This window comes from Copadichromis virginalis, linkage group LG10 (genome assembly GCF_057382275.1).
Source record: "Copadichromis virginalis isolate Kocher_CV1m ecotype Utaka linkage group LG10, C_Virginalis_male_GT1.1, whole genome shotgun sequence".
NCBI lineage: Eukaryota > Metazoa > Chordata > Actinopteri > Cichliformes > Cichlidae > Copadichromis > Copadichromis virginalis.
Window position 1 is genome coordinate 9064215 of NC_140627.1, and position 21292 is coordinate 9085506.

The following is a 21292-nucleotide window of genomic DNA, read 5'->3' on the forward strand; positions in this document are numbered from 1 at the left end:
GCGTCAATAAGTAGTTCCCACCCTCCCAAAAGTCACTGCTTCAATATTTATAAGTCCAATATTTATAACTTAGTTCTACAATAATATATATTTTTTAATTATTTTACTCATAAACGTAATTATTTCAAAGTCGAAGCTATTACGTTTGTAAGAATGCACTCATAAATCCTCCACCGCGGAATGATATCATCTATGCACTACGACTCTGGAATTTGCTCGAACCAGCACAGCAACGGGAATCTTCCCCGAGCTTCTGATTGGATGACACAGTTGTTTGTTTGATCAGCGATTGGTTGCTGTGTTACAGTAAGTAACATTTCACGATAAAGTTATGGTTATGTCCAATGACTGGCTATGACAATAAGGTTAAAAAAGGAGCTTAAACGTGACCTAAATCGACAAACCATTATATATATTTTAGGCTATAGAAGTATAGGCTACGTGTCACATTCAAGCGTCGCGTCATGGATATAGATTGAAAAATAAGAGTTCGCCATGTCAGAATGACTATTCGTATGACTAACATACCGAAGACTGACATGTACACTCAGGAAGTGTGTTCATCTCTATCAGATATTTCAACCTTTAACAGATGGCAACGCGCTTAGTAAATGTAATAGCAGCTGACGCGACAGCGGGATATTTTAAGGCGGAAGTTCGCCTCTATGGCCGACCTCATTTTTTTTTTTAGCAAGCCACACTGCGCATCTAAAAAAAAAGAATGCGTTAATGATGAATAGTCAGGACATCAGTACAAAATACTGATTATGGGCACACCGTGTATGCATAGATGCACAGTATATGCACACCTAACGTTGATGATAAGCAAGGTTTAGCAGACCTGATGTGCTTATTTGCTGTGTTGCCAACTTATAGGGATCTGTTACTGTGTAACTTAAAATTAAGTAGCTTATTCAAATGCTAGCTTGGTTTATTTGAATCTAGTTGTTATCAGTGAAAATATGCACATAAAAGTTACTATAAAGTAAAAGCATGACTAGTATGTTTCTCTTTAGTCTCATGATGCACATGCACAGACAGGTCATTGTCAAGTCTCCACTGGAGAGATAAACCTGTATGGGGGGTAGAAATTCAACTACATTATCTACATTGCTGAACACAATGATAAACAATTAGTTTCCTCATAGAGTATAATAAACTTATTCAGGCCTCACAGACATATTGTTATCTTTGTGGCTTGGGCTGAACAGTTCTAACAGCTTTAGTGTAATGCTTACACCTACTTTGTAAGTCCCTCAGGTAATATGACATCTCTTCATTTTATTTCCATGAGCAATATCAAGAAAACACGAGTTCATCTAGTTTCAGCATGTTGTCAACACGCAGTTGAAACTAGAACATTCCAACAAGGTAAAGTCAGATTGAACATTGTAGGGAATGACTGCAGGTCATTAAGTGATCTATCTGTTTAGAGCATCTAATTTTTTGTATTTCCTGGTTTCCAAAGTTTATTTCCAGGACTGTAATTACTGATCAGTGCCCACTTTTAGCACCCACCACTATTTAAGGTAGCACTGTAAACTAAATCAGCTTGGGCTCATGGGGCCTTGTGGGTTTCTATTTTTGGGAGTTTGGCTATAATGCAGCTCTGAGAGCCCTGATTCAAATAAAATATGTATTTGGGTCACAGCATTCTGTTAGCCCACCCCTCTGGCACTGTGTCATATGAAACCCAACTCATGATGCACCACGCCTTTGCTTTCCAACACAGAGCAGGGCATCTGGCTGATCTAGTTCTGCCTCTGAGGAATGTGTTTGTGCAAGCCTGCTGTACCTCGCCCTGCTCTTTGTTATGTGGACTATCTCAAAGTGTTCCAGGAAAAGATTGCAAGCAGGAAGTAGGTCTGGTTAACATGGAATCAACATGTTCACACCTTGGAAAAACAAGAAATCTGACTTTTATTTTAAATATAAAATGAGTACATGAGTTGCTGTGTTTGAATCAAAAGCTTAGCTTCTGTAGGTAAAAGGTTCTTTATCAATTCAAATGTGGTTCTTATCAGAGCTGCACTTTAATCAGGTTCATTGTTTTCCATGGCAGGATGACTGGAACTTTTGATTGGGAGCTCCACGTCAGCAAGTTTCACAACTAACATGTGACACCCTTTCAACCTGAACTTTACGTAAGACTTGGATAGAGACATTCTAGCATTTTCCTTCACGTGGCTTAAAAAGGTGAATCCTTACCAAATCTCACTGTAAATGTATTTATACTGATTCAATTACAGCATGGACCTGGTGAAACATACAGGTGGCTGCCACTGTGGGGCTGTGCGATTTGAAGTCTGGAATTCCCCAGACCTCCATGTTTTTCATTGCAAGTATGAACAATTAATTCAGTGATAGAAACTAGGTAGTAATTCTGGAACATAGCCTAAACGTTCAAATATCTTATTCATGCCATGTTGAAGGCATTTCAAACAACAACGTACACTTTAATCCATATGAACTGATATGTTCTCTCCAGTTGCAGCATTTGCACAAAGAAGCAAAATCATCATTTCATTGTGCCAAAAAATCGCTTCACGCTCTTACAGGTAAGGAACTTTGTTTGAAACGCATTGTTTTATTTAATATACAGTACTGTGCAAAAGTCTAGAGGCACCCTTATTTTTTATGTATTGCTTCCAAAGGAGCCAGACTCTTCTATAATTTTTCAAAGTGGTCTTAACCATTAATTCTTCAGGCTTTCTGAAGGTTGTCAAATGGCTTATGAATCTATGAATCATTCAATCATAAAATAGCACCTGACTCAAGCTGTTAGCTAAAAACATGGAATATCTTGGCCTTAAAAAAAACTGAGGAAACTGTAAGGTGGAGGACAAAAGAATGACTGGCAGGCCTGTCTCCAGCAGATGAGCAGTATCTGAAAGTCATGTTCCTAAAAAACAATCCCAGACAATTTTTCCTGAAGACTATTTAAATAAATTACAGGACAGTTCGTCTGGAAGAATTCAGGCTGTGTGGAAGAATAAAGGTGGCTATACCAAATACTGACTTTCATTCAAATCTACTTTTGCCTTATATACTGTATTTTGATGTATGTTTGCACATATATTAAAATTAATTACTGCACCTAGCAAAATTAGGGTTGACCCAAGACTTCTACAATCCTGGATATTTAAAATTTACATTGAATTTTAGCATACTTTGTTTTGTTTTTTTCCATTCTTAGGGTTTGGAAAATCTGACCACGTACACATTTAACACTCATGTTGCAAAACACACCTTCTGTAAAACCTGTGGAGTTCAAAGTTTCTACACACCACGCTCCAACCCAGACGGATATGGTATGACCCTGACAACTCACCGACACACTTGGTCTCATGTGTTGTAAACAGAATTCAACACCCCGCTAATGTTTACTCCATACCAACCAACCCAGTTGTCTCTTTAATGTCATGTTTTTATGCTATTTGTAGCACACAGAAACTGTATGTTCACAGTGGGATTTGAATGCAAATCAAATGACAACCTTCTGTTATTCATGTCTTCATCTCAATTAGGCATTGCTCCACATTGTCTGGATCCAGGTACTGTGCACAGTGTCACAGTGGAGAACTTTTGTGGGGAGAAGTGGGAAGAAAGTATGCAAGTTCACGAAACTATCAGAGACATGTCAAAACCAGAGGAAAACCAACCTACTGTCATATAAGAAACTTTATTTTTCAATCAGCATGACATCAGAAACATTCAACAGTACTTTCATTGGTCTTTAAAGTAATAAAAAAAAGTCATAACCCCTTGGAAAAGCTTAAATACTCTATATTTTAATACAGTGCTGTGACTGAGTCAATAAAAGTTTTTCTGTAACAAAAAAGGATGAGAAGTTTCTTCTATTATTAAATATTATGTAAAAAATAACAGTGTTTAAGAAAAATGCATATCACCTACTGCTGTTAACAGAGTATCAAAGACATTTGTAAACAGCTTCTAAATTCCCTGTAGTGCAAGAAATGTGGCAATCAGTGCATCAGAGCTTTTAATAGATCTTCAGGTTCTTTGGTCCCTGAGCAATGGTTTGGAATGTGTTTATGAACATGTAGCGTGAGAACGTGATGTAGAGGTAACGAAACCACAGCAGCTGAGTGCGATGGCACAGCATGGCAGCCTGAAAAAGACACAAAGTTGTTTTTAAGGGAGATAATACAACTCGCACTTCTCGCTCTACCTCTGAGAAAGAGTCCAGCCACCCTTTAGAGGATGTTCATCTCTGCAGCTCGTATCTGCGATCTCATTCTTTTGGTCAATACTGAGAGCTCGCGGTTGTAGATCAATCGATAAATCAACAGGTTTGCTCTCTCGTCACCACTACAGATGACTACAGTGCGTGGATCACAGCAGACACGCCCAATCTGCCTGTCGATCTCCCGGTCCATTCTCCCCTCAGTCACATTAACAGCAGTGTCATGTTATCTAATATAACATGAAAACATTTCCAACAGTTTCATGTTAGATAAAATGAAACTGTTGGAAATGATAACAGATAATTGACAAATGTATCTTTCCTTTAAAAACAGGGACAGTTTGAGTGTTAGTGTAGACTGTACATGATCTTATTAGAGTGTGCACTTCTCAGAGTAGAGAACATAAAGTCCTGCCAACACACAGTCTCTAGTTGGAGGCTTACTTTGGCTTGCTTGTAGGGCTTTGAGCCTATAATACAGCAGACACACGAGGGCAGAAACCAGCTGAGGGGAACATCCAGGAAGGAGATGTACTTCCTGAGAAGGCCAACGGTCACCAGGGAGAGCAAAGTGCAGTCTGGGAGAAAAGACAGAGCTGTTAATGTTTTTAAATGCTTATTTCAGAAGCATACAATTAACGAGGCCATCGTCCAGGTGCCACGCCAGCACAACGTCATTGTTTGTGATACAGTTCGTTTGAAGTGAGAATGCCTGGTACTGCTATGCTACACAAAAACACAAACTGTCAGTACTTCTTTCAGTTATTGTCTTGTGGCAGAAACACGTGAACCTTAGAGGTTTAGGAAAAGAGCAGGGAGCTTTGTTTTACAGCTGAGTGACGAGGATTAATGTCACTCTGAATTCTCATCTACTTCCCCTTTACTGTAAGACCAGTCTAACAGCTGAGGTGTAAATTCCTACTAACAAAGAACCACAGTTAATGGCATGCTGCTGGTCAAGATCATCCACTGAGCTCATGTGGGCAAAGCGGATTGACGAGCTTCTACCACAGAAACAAGTGTGTTTGTGTTTATGGTGTGGGTTCATGATTACCTGAATGTCTGTTTCTTATCACCTCTCTCCTCAAATATGTATGCTTTGATATGGCCTGTGGGCTGTAATGTTTATCAGATAAGCAAATAAGGTTGTGTAGCATGGCCCCCCACCTCACTGACCTACTTTTCCTTCTACATTCTGTTAGAAAGAATTCCCAGAATTTATCACCACAAGAACTTAGAAAAACAAAGTGAAAATTTAGTCATTTTGGAAATTCCTTTAAAAAAAAAAAAAAAAAAAAGATTCACAAAAGACATTCTAATATCTGCGGTCAACAAGTCTTCAGAAGTTTGATGGTACATTCTTATCACATTTAGAGTTTAGGTCCAATTCATTCTTCCTGCTGCCACCAACAGACCAGCGCCTTTAGTGGAGATACAATGCTCATGGGGCTTTTATGAACAGTAGAGGGCGCTGTACATTAACAAACCAGCCAGTGTACTTTGCATGGTTCTCTGCAAAAACGCAGCTGGAGAGGTGCCGTTTCTCCTGTGAAAGAACTTTGCATTTTAATATAAAGTGCTACCTAAAGCTTTCATGGTGATGAACATATTCACAAGCATACTGTACTGTAAGCAGGATAAAGTACCCCAAGAATTACTTTTACAGACGACTGTTCTGAGAGTGATCAGTGAATCTAACGCTCCTAAGCTTAGAAACCTCTTAAAAGTTCTCCCAGTGTCAAACCTACCATTGGGTACTTCTCCAGTGGAAGCGAGATGCCTGTAAGACAAAATAGTGAACATCAGTGCTGCACACAGAAAATGTCATGGAAGTGGCCACTCTGCGTGTGTGTGTGTCGAAGGATATATCAAATGCTGGGAGGTTTTTGGAAGTTTTCCTGCACTTGCATTTTTTTATGCAATGGTTATTAACACGCTGACAGAAAATGACAGCACACTGTCAAGATTTAGAGGCTGTGAAACTCGCACTCAGCCTCTCCCCCTTTTGTGTTCCAGTCAAATGGGAATTTCCAGATTCGATCTGGAGAGCACAAATCTCATTAAGGCCCACAAATGAACAGAGAGCCTTATGAGAGAAAAGAGCACGGCTCACTGCACAGACAGGTAAGTGTGGTACAGGGACTACGATGTTCTCTTCAGTGTGCAAAACACTTTTTCTTTTCTTTTTTTTGGTTTCAAACCAACAGTCTGATGCAACTTCTTGCTTGGCCGGCCTCTCCAAACCAAAGCTGCCCTCCCACCTCACCACTTCAGGGACAGGATTTACTGTTGCTCGCTGGGAGCAGAGCCGAGTGCCTCTGAGGACTCTGTTTGGATGACCTCTCAGCTATGTAACAGACCAATTCTGAAAAACATGGTGTGTGTGTGTACTTGTGGGGAAACATTTGGAACGATGGATGTTGATGTGGGTCCAAATGTTCAGCATTTTCCTGGATTGTGTTTAATGATAGCAGGGTGAATTGCTTTCTGTGTTTAAGTCACAGAGTATCCCCTCAAAATGGCATCTTAAAGTTAAGGAACTGAAGAAATAAAATAAAAAGGTTTTCCTGATGGCAAAAATCTTTAAAGTCCTTCCTGTACCTGACGGCGTTATAGATAGCTATGTGATTGGCATGGCCGCTCACGCCGCTTCCATCGAAGGTCAGCACCTGAAACAACAAAATATGTCACTGTGTGGGTGAAAAGCCGAGTCTGGGTATCTAGAAGCTGAGGCAAAGGCAGCAAGAAAGATTTTCTTAGGTTTATGTGTGTGACTGTGGAGGCTTTTTGGCAGCCGACAACTGATATTTAAAAGCCTTTTTTGTGCATGCATGCTTGCGCACCAGAGGAAACAGGTGAAAAAAAAAATCAGGTCAAAGGGAAGAGAACAAAACTCAACTAAAAGACTTGAAGTGTTTGCTCTGCTCAGGCGATATTCTACCATGACTTTGCAATCAAGCACAAGTTTAAGCAGCCAAACCAATATGTTATAAATAACGCATGATCTTTGCATCTAACTGCAAAAACACTTCAACCAAAGAAACAACATTATTCAGTTGGAAAAAAAGGAAATGGAAGTCTGTTTCCTCTGTGCTTTCCCCTGCTTATATTCATTAGAGAAAATGTTTTCTTTGCAACTGAAAGGACTCTTTAAGTTACTTTTTCACTAAAGGTGCTTTTGGCTGTGACGCGTGACAGGATGGGAGGAGACTGCCTGTTTGTTTGTCATCTTTGATAGCCAAAAAAGATCAGCAGCTAAAGCAGAATAACTCAGTCGTGCTTCTCCATTTTCTACCATGAAGACCCCCACCCCACGCCATTACTGCTGCTGTGCTTTCAGTGACTATTTTTGTTGTTGCTGAGAAAGAAATTGTCCAATTCTCAATTTACATCATTCCCATTAACTAATAGTGCGGAACTGCATTGAGTATGATAAGAATCTCTGCATACACACAGAGCACAGGCCATTTCCCCCTGGCTTCAAGGAGCCTCAAAATGCAGTCTAGTTAGGACTGAAAAGGAAGGCAGCTGACAAGGTTATTATGCAGACCACCGTGAAACTGGGATAATCAACAAGGAAGCTGCGGTGCCAAAACACATTGTACAAAGAAAACAATACAGTACATGTATTTCTAACATATAATGGCGGGGAAATTGTGCGGTGACACCGAACAGGAAATGACACAAAAGCCACTTCTTTGAAAGGCACGAACCAAACACAGAGTGGGGCGTACCATGTTGATGGAGTGAGCTCTTATGTGCTTCAGGATTTCAGAGGAGACCAATGAGACGCTCCATTCTGCTTTGGGATCATCTGGGAGTTTTCTGTAGGGCAAAAAAAAAAAAAGGAAGAAAGGGACTGCGGTTATGTATCCAGTTAGTATTAAAACAGAGTTATACAGTGTCTGCTTTGTAACCAGTTTGAACATTTAACACAGCATTTTATATATATAAAAAAAAAAAGGGCTGTTGTAGAATACAAACATGTGGGAGCGCTGGGAAATACAGAGGTTATGGATCTGAAGGCCCTTAGTATTGTGTATATCTGAAACGCCTGGAGGCCCTCGTTTCCACAAACATCACACTTGGCCTGCTGACTCTCTTGGCCCACTAACATGCACACTCCCTTTAGGCTATAAAACGGAAGCACTGCTTTCTATGGTTGTTCAATGTCCTAAACTCGGGAGACAGAGAAAAAAAGAAACACAATATAAACACACTCACTTGCCACTGCATTAAGTACACCTGCTCATTAACATAAATATCTCATCAACTGATCCCTCAGTGTATTTAACCTTGTAGACACGGCCAAGATGACCTGCAGAAGTTCAAACTGAGCATCAGAATGGGGAAGAAATGTGATTTTAGTTACTTTGAACGTGGCGTGGTTGTTGGTGCCAGATGGTCATAAACGGCTTATTTGTCCTGCATGAGTATCTCTACAGTTTACAAAGAATAATCAGAGAAAATATCCAGTGAGCAGTTGTCCACTGGGTGAAATTTCTTGTTGATGTCAGAGCAGAATGGCTAGAAGATTGTTTGAAGCTGCTAGGAAGGCAACAGTAACTAAAATAAGCACTCATAATAACCATAGTATGCAGATGAGCATCTCTGAATGTGCTGCATGTTGAATCTTGAAGCAGATGGGCTACAGCAGCAGAAGACCACAATAAGCGCCACCATCCCATGAGCATCGTTTAAACGTCAAAGGCCACCCGTGTTTGTTGCTGACCACGTCCATCCCTTTCTGAGTTATCCTGTTGGCTGCTTCCAGCAGGATAACTCAACATGCCACAAAGCTCATATCATGACCTTGACAATGAGTTCACTGCACTCAATGGCCTCCACAGTCACCAGATCCCAGTCAAACCTTCGGGATGTGGTGGAAGGGTAGATTTGCATCCTGGATGTACAATCGACAAATCTGCAGCACCTGTGTGATGCTGTCATTCCGATATGGACCAGAATATCTGACAAATGTTTCTAGCTCAAGGTAAACTTGTGGCATGTGCGTGTACAAAGTCAGGGAAGAAACAAAAATATTTAGAACAGCAGTTTATAGAGTGATGTTGTTTTTTCTTTCAAGGGAAACGTATAGATAGGGAGATACATCAATGCCATGACATACTGTTGTACACTTGGGCTAACATGTGGGTGGAACATGTGAGACTGCATGCATGCAAGTATGTAGAGCCAGTTGCCGACATTTCTTAAGTTAAAAACAGCAAACATTTGCCACCTGCATATTCTCCAGTATGAACATTTTTGAGTCTGTTTACAGGATGAAAGAAGGTGAAATACATACACATTGTTCTCAAATCCAATATTCAGATTTCCATGTATTGTGTAAATTTGTGTAACATTTTTTCTTATTTCATTTTAATTGTATTTGTGAAGATACAAAGTAAAAATGTACCTATTTTGAAAAACATTCCAAGAATTCCTGAATCTGGAGCTCCATAAGTTAATCACTTCTAAATTGGGCCAAGCCCCATCTCTGGTAAAATTTGCACCCAAAGCCATCCAGAACATTTGGAGATTGATAGTTTGTCTCCTTGGCAACTAGCTGCAGGCTTGTATATAGACCGTGCATGGAATGGGGGTAGGTGCGGCTGTGTGTCAGCAGCTGCGTCCCTCCCCTTCATTGCTAACAATGAGCAATGAGTGGTCAGGGTCTGCTGTAAGAGGTGGAGGATGGGGTTGGGTTGGAGGGCTGACTGTGTCATCAGAGGGAGGGACAGAGGGTTAGGGGTTCACAGATAGTTTAAAACTGTCTGTCTTCGAGTGAATGCCCCACTCTTGCACTTGGATACCAGTGACCTACATTTAATAAGAGCAGTGTGTATGGACCTGCTTTGGGCTAAAAGAGAATAAAGCCAGAGTGAGATATTCATGATGCATTATTCTCACTGCTGCATTTAATTGTTTATTACTCAAAACATTTTGAATGACTCTCGATAACTGTAGCTGTGTGAAAGCTGGAAGAGGAAGGAGGAGAGAAGAAAAAAAAAAAGAACAACAAAAGATAAAAGACACCTGACCTTTCTCAAGCAGGATGTAGGCTGAGTGTCAGCTTTGCCATGGCAACAGTGCAAAATGTCCTAAAGTAACCTCCCCAGCTCCCTTTTGCAGCTTTGCATGTGGATGTCTAATTGCTTGCAGGCATCTGTATGCAGTTGTTGAACTTTGGCCCACTAAAGGGATTCTGTGTGTGTGTGTGTGTGTGTGTGTGTGTGTGTGTGTGTGTGTGTGTGTGTGTGTGTGTGTGTGTGTCAGGGAGGGCTTGTTTAGTCTGGTCACATGGACCACAGGTCTATGCAACTGCCAGACTTCTGTCCACACAGTCAGATTATATGTCCTGCTGGGAATGGCTGAGATGCCACTACGCGCCAATTGTACGCCCCTAATACAATTGGCCAGTGTAATAAGGCAGTTACAACTATAGTAACAACACTAGCTTACACGTGACGTTTCATGATAATTTACAGACATGTGCGGCTGCAGGTATGGCCAATATTTACCCATATTTAACTATTTGCAGAAAAAGAACCATGATGGAATAGGTGTGTGCTATTCACCATGGAAATTATTATCTTACTGTTGTTTTGGAAGTAATTTGTGCAGAAAAAGAGGGATTTAATGTGACAAAATTCAAAATTTGTTGTTGGCTGCAAGGTTCGGTGAATGGAAAACTAACAGTGTGACTACACAGAGGCCGATCTGTGCTGCTGACAAATGAATCTTGAGTAAAAGTACCTCTGGCTATACTCGGGCTGGAACATCTCATCACGGTTTACTTGGCCCTGCCATGAGCTTATAAATCAGCCAGGACTATTTTTAACCACTGATCAATGTATATTTAATGCTTGTGTGTGGATGTGCTGTCTCTGCTTGCGAGTACCACTTTCCTTTCCTGAAACTTGTGCTGAGCTCTGTGTTTACATGACTACAGAGAACTACACTAATCCAATTGACAACAGACGCTATTAGTTGATTGTTTACTTCTGCGAGAAGCTTTCTGAGTACACGTGAAATATGTTAACAGGGAAGTACAATTATTGAAGTCACAAAGAAATGAGGTAAGCCAGACAGAGTGAGACTTCACTTTAGTCTGATAGATAATGTCATGAAGAAGAAGAATGGCTGAATTTGTGCAGCGAGCAGCTATAATCAAGTTCCAGGGAGCAGAAAGAGGTAATGCCGGAGCAAGTGGAGAGGCAGCAGAGCGTGCTCAGATTGAGCTTGATCACAAAGGCCCCAACATGCACCGGGGCCCCTAGATACTGTCAACACAGCTGTCCTATTCAGTGTGCACTAAAGGGAAAATCATAATGTAAAGAAGAAGGCGCATGTTATTCCTGTGATCTTGGAGAACACTGATACAGTTGTGAGTGAGTACCATCGAAATCTGACATATAAAAAACACAATCCTACGGCCTGCTTAAAAAGCAGAAAATCCAACAGGGCCCACCCAATCTTAAATCTTCACTCTAATCAAAGTACAAGAGAGAGTGATGTATTTCCTTAAAAAAATGTAATTCAAATATACATAAACAACAGAGGCCGTAGGTTAAAAATTGCTAAAGCTACCCAGTCACATGCAAAGTGTTACTCACCTGCCACTGGGGCACAAACTTCAAAAGAAGAGCAGTAAATTTAGGTCAGAGCAATGAGTAATATCACAAAATCACCACCAAATATAACTACAGCTCACCTACAGTACCGTTGTGGCCCACCAGGAGGCCCCACTTTGGCGACAGTGGGAAGGAAAAACTCCCTTTTAACAGGAAGAAACCTCCGGAAGAACCGGGCTCAGAGGAGGGGCAGCCATCTGCTGTGACCAGTGGGGGTTATTATGTACAGTCAGCACATTATTTAGTGTTAGTTAGTTAGTGGTTGCATTACAAAAGGAGCCACATCGAACAAAAACCCAACAAAAACTCTGTGGCTCTAAACATCAGCTATTTTCCCCAATGACTAAAGCATATGGGATCAATGTTTCACAGCTGGAGGGACCAAAAACAGAAGAATTGTAATATTTCTTTATATCCTTTGGATCTTTCCCAATCCTCTCCAATATAACACAGCAACTTTGTGAAAAAGGCTCAAAAATTACTGAGAGGCTGAGCCCAAGTATGCATACTTTTATGACACACTGATGTACAAAAGAATTCACTTATTAAAACCTGCCCAAAATAATCAACCAATTAAATAAATCATTCTGCTCACTTCCCCCCTTACGTCCTTGTTTGGAGGGGATCAGGTGCTTAATATCAGCTATCAGTATCACTCCCTGTACCCATCTGACAAACCACATAATGATCGCCAAACATCGCCAAACAATTTTATTTTAGTGAGATTTACAATGACATATATGCGTTCACATGAGTATCCAATATTTATGAATATTAGAAACACACCTCAGTATAAAAAATAGATTATAAAATTAGGCAAACGTGAACATTATAAGCTTAATGCGGCTAAAAGATGTGCACAAATAGACGCACACTGATTCTCCTATTCAAATCGTAGAAAAATGCCTCTAAATCTGAAGGCTACATAGCCCTATCCCTGCTGAGATTATGCCTAAAAGACAGCACTGCCTGTGTAATTGAGCACTGTTTGACTATTGTGTGTTAGATTTCAAACTTTGAACTTGAACAGAGGGGGTTAAGAGCAAAAAGCCAAAGACTGGCTAGCTGTGTACAGACACACTAAGGGAAAAACATTTTGGAATGACCTACATTAGCAGTGCTTAGAGCGTGGCCAAAATGTATCCCACAGTCCTTGGCAGTTGCCTTCAGTAGACATGGACAAGAGGAGGAGGGGTGGGATAGATCGAGAGAGCACGAGAGAGGCTGACTGTCAGAGAGTGGAACTCAGGCTCTTAAAGTGCTGATTAGGTGTGTGTTTTGGGCAAACAACAAAATACAAAGAAAGGGAAAATGGGCCACACTCCAGTTCAGCAGAAGTGCAGAGAGCCCTAAGATCAAAGTTCAGCTATATTTTGTGTGCACAAGATGATAAAATGGGAAGTGTGTGCATGTGAGTTCAAAAAAAGCACACACACACACACACACACACACACACACACACACTACTCTCCAGGGCAGACAACCTGGGCAGTCTGCCAGCTTATAACTGAGTTCCAGGTTAGTGCAGAGTTCATACAGCTCTCCTGGTGAGCCAACATGGAGACACTCACATGTAGGCAGCCCTGATGTTCTTAGAAACCACAACATTTTCAAGAAAAGCTGCACAGTTGATCCACAGGAGAGGGGAAAACAATACTCTTTACCATTACCTTTTCTGTGTAACTTGACCTTCTATTGTGCTTTTAGCTGTAGCATAACCTGTTCTGTGTTTCTGCAACAAAACTGGAATGCACGGGCATCTTTCTTTCCGCAAGAAAATTGTTGTGCCACCAAAGAGTGACACAGTTCTCTTTAACCCCTGCCTCCCCGAGACACACACTTTTATAGATTTTCCAGTAGAACTAGCATTACTAAAAGGATCACCTCGTACACATCACTAAACCTTTAATTGACATAAATGTCAAGTTTTGAACACAATACTGAAGAATAAAGGGCTTTATTTAGGTCGCGTCCCATTTTATATAATTTAATTCCGTATTCAGGAGAAAAATATCATCATGCAACTAACATGATAAAACTTCCAACAAATACTTTCAGCTCCGGTACAGACATCCCAGTCTGCCCAGTTATTTTTTCCCAGGGATCGCTAACTAATCCTTTGTGACTGCTTAAACAGGCTGATTGATTGCTCCGGGTGTACAAACAGGCAAATGTTCTTCTAAAGACTTTCAAAAGTAACGAAATAGATACTTTAATGATAATTTGTTCTATAAATACTTGACTCTTTCAAAGATGCACATTTAAATAGATCTGTATATACAAGCTGTAAATGGATAAAAGGATCAATAGACTGATTCCGTGATGGAATTTTTAAGGTCTTTAAAGAGCCTTTTGTCCCACAGGGCTGACCCATCGCTGCCTCCAGAGCCTACTCATATATTTCCCCTGTGACACAAAGGTAATATATCAGGTCAGGCTACATCGGAGCTGTCACAGTGAGAATGGGAGGGTTGTGATTTGTGGTCAACTCTCTTATTTGTTCTTATAGACACTGGTTGGCAGGGAGGGGGTGATGAGCTCCAGCAGGAACACATGCTGAGACCTGACTCCTTAATTGAGGGCAGCATACATCAATGGACAACGCACACATCTGTATATTTAGTGGCACAAACTCCCTGATTGTGAAAGGCAAAAAACAGAATGACTCTTATTTTTATGTTGCATGCTTGGGGTAGATGGCTTCTTACTTGTGGTTTATGATGATGATTCTGGACGCTGGTATCCCCAACACGGCACAGCTGTTCAGAAGTTCTTTTTTACGCTGAGCTCCTTGATTGTAGTAGTTTCCTGCGTAACATGTAGAGGTCACATTAGATGTTAGATATGGTATTATCGCAGTAGATTATGTATAATTAGCAGTTTTTATAGTTTTAAATATGGGGGTGGCGTACAGATGGCCTCTGGAACAGGACTGGGGTTTCCCAAAGAGAACTCTGAACAACAGCCATGTTTCTTGTTCTTGTACCACTTATTGGGAAGCTTTGATTGCACTTCTGGTACCTGACAACTTGTTTTTAACTTAAGCAGTGCTTGTCACAAAGGATGTAGGCTTAAGGTAGGTACTAAAATCATTCAAAATTCAAAAACAAAACAGAAGAAGAAGAAGAAGTAAAATAAAAAGGACATAGACAACAGTGCAATGACATACAAAAAATGAACATAGTTCACAACATAAGGGAAGGTATGAAGGTACATCGATTATGTTCTCTTTCAGTTCTTATACTTTTTTTATATTTCAAACCAAATTGCAAAAAATTGGAAATGCTGTCTGAAATGTGAATAATCACTGAATTGTGTTCTAACTTTTTACACAGCATTTTAACTTTTTAGGAATTGGTGTTGTACTCCTGAAAGATGCATGAGCACTTGGTACTCTTGTGGTGTAATAACTGCTGGAAAATTAAGGAGCTCCTGTATGTCTGCAGAGCATTGCATGCACTCAAACGGGATGGATAAATCATTAAATGTGCTTGAAGTTACGGTTTGTTCACTCATTTCTCCTCTGCCTGGATCTGCTCTGTGTGCATACATTTATGTTGGATTTGAGGTGTGGTGACAAATAAGAACAACAGGGAGCAGAGGAGAAAAGCTAGTGTGACCCTAACTGACAGTAAAACAAACAAACAAACAAACAAAAAGTGGGTACAAGTCTTTAATTGGTCTATATATAAATATATGGTTCTATCCGATTAGCAGGTAGGACCACTTTTCATTTTAATTTTCTGTATCTTTATATTGGTTTTTTTCTTGAGTATGCAAATATGAGTGTGCTGTCACCGTACCTTCAGACAAACAGAGCAAATGTACGGTGGCATTTAATTCAATGAGTCGTATGATCGTTGGCGCGAAGAACATACACTCGTCATCTGGATGCGCAGTTACGACCAGAGCTCTGATATCCTCGCCGTTTGTTTCTCTGCTTGATGGAGCATTCAATGCACGCTTCAACGACTTCACCAAAGTCCGCCGATGTCGAAAAAAAATGCATTTTATCAAAGCCAAATAGGACAAAATTATGATGACAGCCAAGTACAAAGTCATTATTTTGACCGTTACCGCATAAAATCCGTGTAAAAACAAAAGCCTGAAGTGTAAATGGTTCCATGTGTAACCCCCCCCCCCCTAAAACAACACCCCTCGCGCAGTCTTTTAACTGTTACTAACGTTAGGCATTTATTAATTAACGCAGCAACTGGAAGTATAACTCAATTCAACAAGCATGGGTTCACATGTTTATTCCCACGATTGCCATATTTTTTGTACTAATTGCAGTCTCGGTGACTTTTATTTTCGTTTCACTTTAAATAGATATATAATGAGAACGCAAGACAGAATAATTTTCTGTCTTGTCTGAATAAATATAAGAAGGAACACGTTTATATCGTTGTATAAATCGAGAGAAATAATCGTTTCTGAAAAGTGAAATAAAGAAAAAAACACTGAGAACATTACCGTGTTTGAGGGGAAGATTTAGTTGTCACACCATTACATTGTCCTTGCAGATATATAACACTCCAAAATAATATTTTAAATTTCCTCGCAAAAAATGGCATTTGGCAGCCACTTGCTCTGTTTTCTGCAGAGTCTAGTTTTATTCGTATATACATATATTTTAAGGACTAGATATACCCTGGGGATTCATTAATAATAAGGGGAATCTTTTTTACTCTGCCAGGACATCAACCGACAAATGCGGCGCAGCCTTCAGACTGCACAGTCGTCCACAGCCCATAACCCGCGGATTTACAATCAACTATTGCCACATATTTCTGCACAGGGAACCCTTTCTCTGCCATCGATATATTTTCTTATAATGAGGTAAGTAAAAATAGTTACCATGCAGCACATCAACATGTCTAATTAGCACGCTATTTAAGCGCCCCGGTCTACGCTGAAAATCTGCCTTGCAAGATGGCGACGTGGTTGAGATTTCAAAGGTGAAATACGGCTAACTTAGCAAGCTAGCGACAACAACAGCAATATCTTAAACGCCACGACACTAAGCTAAAGCGTTAAAGTACCGCATATTTTAAAAATGGACCTTTATTGTCGTGCACGATTTTGGCGCATTTCCGGGGATGCTCTCTGCTGTAGAAATAACCCCATTCCGCCGATCAAGATAAGATACAAATTCAGTTGCGTTTATATGACAGTGTGGCGTTAAAAGACAACAATAACAACGTACAACAGCATTATTTCACCATGCATGCCTGTAGCTGAGGCCAGGGAGGTCACCACAGCTGCTGGGTTAGTGTGGAAATTATCAGAGGGACCACTGTAAATAATTTACTTGCTAACTTTACCTAGAACTTTACCGCGATACGAAGAAAACTGATGAAAGTAGGATTTTTTTTTTAAATTCTGCAGACGTAACGACCCCAATCCGGTCGAATATTACAATTAAGACGCTGAGAACACACAGGAGCATCATTTTCGTTTAGCTGCCATATTACATTATTTTAAAGTGCGAGAGATCCAAGAAATGACTCCCATCATGGGTTTGTTTGCAAGTTACACTAACATACACTACAACTGAGAACGAGGCTATAGTCAGGCCCCTAAGAAGTAGAGTTCCAGATTGTAATGCTAAGCATACCTATGTCATTATTATTATGCTCTGCTTTTAGAAAACATCGTGTTAAGAAAGGTTTAAGTGATTTAATGCCCTGAATGAAGCACTGTAAGAGACAATGCATTCTGGAGCCTAGGAGGTTAGCTGTTTCTTATTGAGAGGACACGTGTTAATATTTTTAAATTATTTTGAATTATATTTAGAAGTATATGACTTCCCTAGCTTCATCCTTGCGACTTTAACAAAATACTTTCCAGGTTTGGTTTGTGTGTCAGCTATGCTTGTAAATAGAAGGTCATCGCCACATGCTGCGATTCGGTTTGTTCAGAACAATAAAATGGTAATACTTCAGGCAGCTGTGGGGCTGCTGGGAACTCTTTTAGCAGTTTCTCTTATTTCATTTACCGCCAAACATTTTGACCTGTAATTGCTGAGCTGATTTGTTCTACCTGAATTTGGCTCAAAGCCATAAGGTGCTGTTGAAAATGAGGTTGAGCCTTTTATAGATTTAAGAACCACATTCACAGACTGTCTGGTGCTGGTTTTGTGGAGATGATGATGATGAACACATTTGTCACTGCATTTAGGGTTTACAAAGGGAGCCATGAAAGTTATTTTTTTTATTTGTTTTTATTAAAAAAAAACCCCACCAGCAATCACCAGTTGGGTAGTTACAAGTTATTTTGTTGTTTGTAGTCTTTTTCTAATTATTAAAATAGATCTTGGCCAGGGATTGAAAGGTAAATGGTAAGTATTTGTATAGCGCTTTACTAGTCCCTAAGGACCCCAAAGCGCTTTACACAGCCTTCACACATCCACACTGGTGATGTGTGAAGGCACCCTGGGGCGCACTGACAGAGGCGAGGCTGCCAGACACTGGCGCCACCGGGCCCTCTGACCACCACCAGTAGGCAACGGGTGAAGTGTCTTGCCCAAGGACACAACGACCGAGACTGTCCAAGCCAGGGCTCGAGCCGGCAACCTTCCGATTACAAGGCGAACGCCCAACTCTTGAGCCATGATCGCCCCATAAAGTAACATCTCTTCAACTTTAGTGACCGGTAACGGTTATAACTGTTTGCAGTAAACTAGCATGCAGACTAAATTAGTTTTAGTTCATCAGTATAGTGCTGACTGCTGAATAGTGCCGTCATTATTACTGCAAGAGGATCCTGCACTATTAGGCCATCATTTTTTATTTTTTGTACATGCACTATATATTCATACTCTGCATGCAAACACTTCAAATTTTCAGGAAAAGCACATTCAGAAATGGCTTAAAATTTCTATCAGTCATTCATTATTTGGAGTTTTGTTAGCAGTGTACCTATTTATTGCCTGTATCTGTAGAATATTAAACACGCTTGTACTTGCTTATGGCGAGTCATATCGTGTAATCTATGATATTGGCACTGTTGTCACACATGGCAGATTTTCCTTGTGTCTTACAGGCCTATTGTTGGTATGTGTTGTTTTTATCCATAAATATTTAGTCAAAATACAAAACTTTGTGCATTAGTTCATTTGGAACGCACTGGAGTATCTGGGCTCTATGATTTGTTATTAGAGAGAAGACAATGCACCCTGGCTCGGTCCTGGCTCTTGTTCTTTGTACGATGCTTGACTAATTGAGGGTGACAGGATTCTGCGCAGCCAAGACAAACTCACTAATTTTCATCTGAATCCAGTTTTGTTTAAATGCAGTGGCTAAGTTGTTCATCGTGGGTACAGTTATGGGACGCTATTCTGACAGAAGAACATGAAACAACATGAATAGAAAGTTTAAACCACCTCCGAACAGAAGTTTGTTAAAATCTGAGAAACTGTTCCCATGTAAAGGGAAATAGCCTTCAATACACAGTAGATTGTTTGTACAGAAGATAGAAACCATAATAATATATTGATTAAAAATCTATGAATCTTGTGCCACGTGTAGAAAATGTCTTCACAGTTTTAAAAATAAATTGTAGAAATAAATTGACATTTAAATGCTGGTTTTCTGCAATCCGTTTATCCAGATGTTATAATCTGATTTCAGTGTAACCGAAGACATGGAGGCAGTAAATGAATAGTATGAATACATCTGTGACTCAAAGTAGCTGAAATAGACCCTCACAGTAGTTTTCTTTCCCCTATAGTCAGTATTTTCACGATAAAATGTCAATAAAATTCCTTCATTAAACCACCTGTTCACTACCCTCCACCTCTCTCTTTTTTTTAACAGTGATGCCTACAGCAAGGCTGAGTCTATATTTATTTTAAAGCTTAAGTTACTAAATATTTTGCAGATTTAGGTTATTAATCTCAAATATAGAGCAGCATGGTGGAGTCATGGCTAGCACTCTCCTCACAGCAACAGGGTTCTGGGTTGGAGTCTTGTTCTGCCCTTACCTGTGTGGGTTCACTTCGGGTACTCTAAGAGTCCAAAAACATTAATTGGCAATTGGCCGGAGGTGTGAAAGTCTTTTTTTTTTTCTTCTTTAAAATAAATCTAAAAAATATCTAAATATTGGTGGTCTTTTTTGTTGGTGCTTTTGAATCTGGGTGCATTTTTGTATGTTTGAGCTCCCTACACATTACACAGTCTAAAACAAAAGGTTTAGTTTAATACAAACAGTCATGAATCAGGTTCATTGAATTATAAATAATAATGTTAGTGTTATAATTATTTTATTTTGGGGTATGTTAACTTCATTACTTACACTGGGAATGAGGTGATTTTTGATCAAAGCCAAAATTCTCCTCACAGATACTTTGTTGTTCATATAAATACGTCTTAACCAGCCTGATCACATTGGGACTGGTCTGTTCCCTAGTGCCTATGTGTTTGTGTTGCTCATTTCCAGTTGTGGTTTGCGTAATTTTTCCAGGGTTCTTGAAAAATATTTTTATCATGCACTTAAATATTTTCAGCTTATATGATGACTTGATTAGGTTTTTTTAAGTACAGAAAAATACTTTTAAAAAAATATATACATTCATGTCTTAAATGTGACTCTTTGAAAAGTGCATGTATGTTTCTGTCTGGTGCAGGTGGTTCGTGTCTCCTAACATGGTCTAGCTAAACTCTGCATTCCGTGAAGCAGCTACAGCCCGCTAGCACTGAGCCAGGATGTCCAGTAGCTCGGGCTACCCCCCGAGTCAGGGGAGCTTCAGCAGTGAGCAGAGCCGATACCCATCACAATCTGTCCAGTACACCTTTACCAGCAGCCGGCACCCACAGGTAAAGCCTCCTTTCTGCTTTCTTTTGTTTTGAGCGAACAGTCATGTTTGTATCCTCACCGAGTCAACCACTATTAGCCTTTTTGTTGTGGTGTAGAATCTCACTGACAGCTTTGATCGTGTTGCATTAGTGTTTGCCTGTATGATAGATTTTAAGCTGTTGATGGTGATATCTGAAAGAGCAGGGGATAGATTATTTTCACTTTTCAAAAATACCACTTGTTCTGAGTTGACCAATCAGTGTCCTCCCAGGATTGAACCAGGGATCTTTTGCTTGTTGGGCTAATGCCAAAAGAAGCTACACTATGGAGCCATAGCTTTACTTCTATGAGAAATTACACTACTGTTTTCAGTAAAAAAAAAAAGGTGTAAAATGATTTTATTTATTTTATCTTTTTTTTCTCTCTCCTTTCAAACTTGCTATGACATTTGCCTCTCCCTGCTGGAAACTACCTAAAACTTTGTGATTTGTTTTCTTCCTCTACTTGGCTAAAAGCTATCTTTTAGTGGTGCACTTGGTTTTTGGTTTAAGGAAAAAAGTGAGAGCTTTGAAGTGAAAATAAATGCAATAGATTAATCAGTCCTGTAGCATAAATACACACCATTTGGTTTTTGTAATTGTTGGATGTCAAAAAT

General features: G+C 40.0%; 3 protein-coding genes across 9 annotated transcripts in view; 2 read left to right on the plus strand and 1 right to left on the minus strand.

Annotated features, from left to right (window-relative positions):
• The first annotated feature begins 132 nt into the window (after window positions 1-132).
• Window positions 133-3972, plus strand: cenpv (centromere protein V). The gene is made up of 6 exons (XM_085469696.1): window positions 133-306; window positions 2063-2144; window positions 2250-2342; window positions 2489-2558; window positions 3197-3311; window positions 3528-3972. Exons 3-6 carry the CDS (start codon window positions 2251-2253, stop codon window positions 3674-3676), a joined length of 426 nt encoding a protein of 141 aa, XP_085325822.1. The 5' UTR covers window positions 133-306; window positions 2063-2144; window position 2250; the 3' UTR covers window positions 3677-3972.
• Window positions 3664-16843, minus strand: pigl (phosphatidylinositol glycan anchor biosynthesis, class L). Of its 2 annotated transcripts, XM_085469695.1 has the most exons (8): window positions 16699-16843; window positions 15645-15813; window positions 14550-14649; window positions 7942-8032; window positions 6809-6876; window positions 5956-5987; window positions 4652-4785; window positions 3664-4132 (listed from the first exon to the last, which is right to left on the minus strand). In XM_085469695.1, exons 1-8 carry the CDS (start codon window positions 16714-16716, stop codon window positions 4004-4006), a joined length of 741 nt encoding a protein of 246 aa, XP_085325821.1. In that variant the 5' UTR covers window positions 16717-16843; the 3' UTR covers window positions 3664-4003. The 2 variants fall into 2 exon arrangements, with proteins under 2 accessions (XP_085325821.1, XP_085325820.1); XM_085469694.1 differs by lacking the exon at window positions 16699-16843 and having other exon boundaries at window positions 15645-15983.
• The window catches only part of ncor1 (nuclear receptor corepressor 1), a 62307-nt gene continuing 57453 nt past the window's right edge, over window positions 16439-21292 (plus strand). For 5 of the 6 annotated variants that reach the window (XM_085469683.1, XM_085469684.1, XM_085469687.1 and 2 more), the window contains exons 1-2: window positions 16439-16680; window positions 20468-20657. In XM_085469683.1, the coding sequence (XP_085325809.1) occupies window positions 20547-20657 (111 nt within the window). In that variant the 5' untranslated portion in view covers window positions 16439-16680; window positions 20468-20546. The remainder of the gene's footprint in view (window positions 16681-20467; window positions 20658-21292) is intronic. The other variant, XM_085469686.1, reaches the window with a different exon arrangement.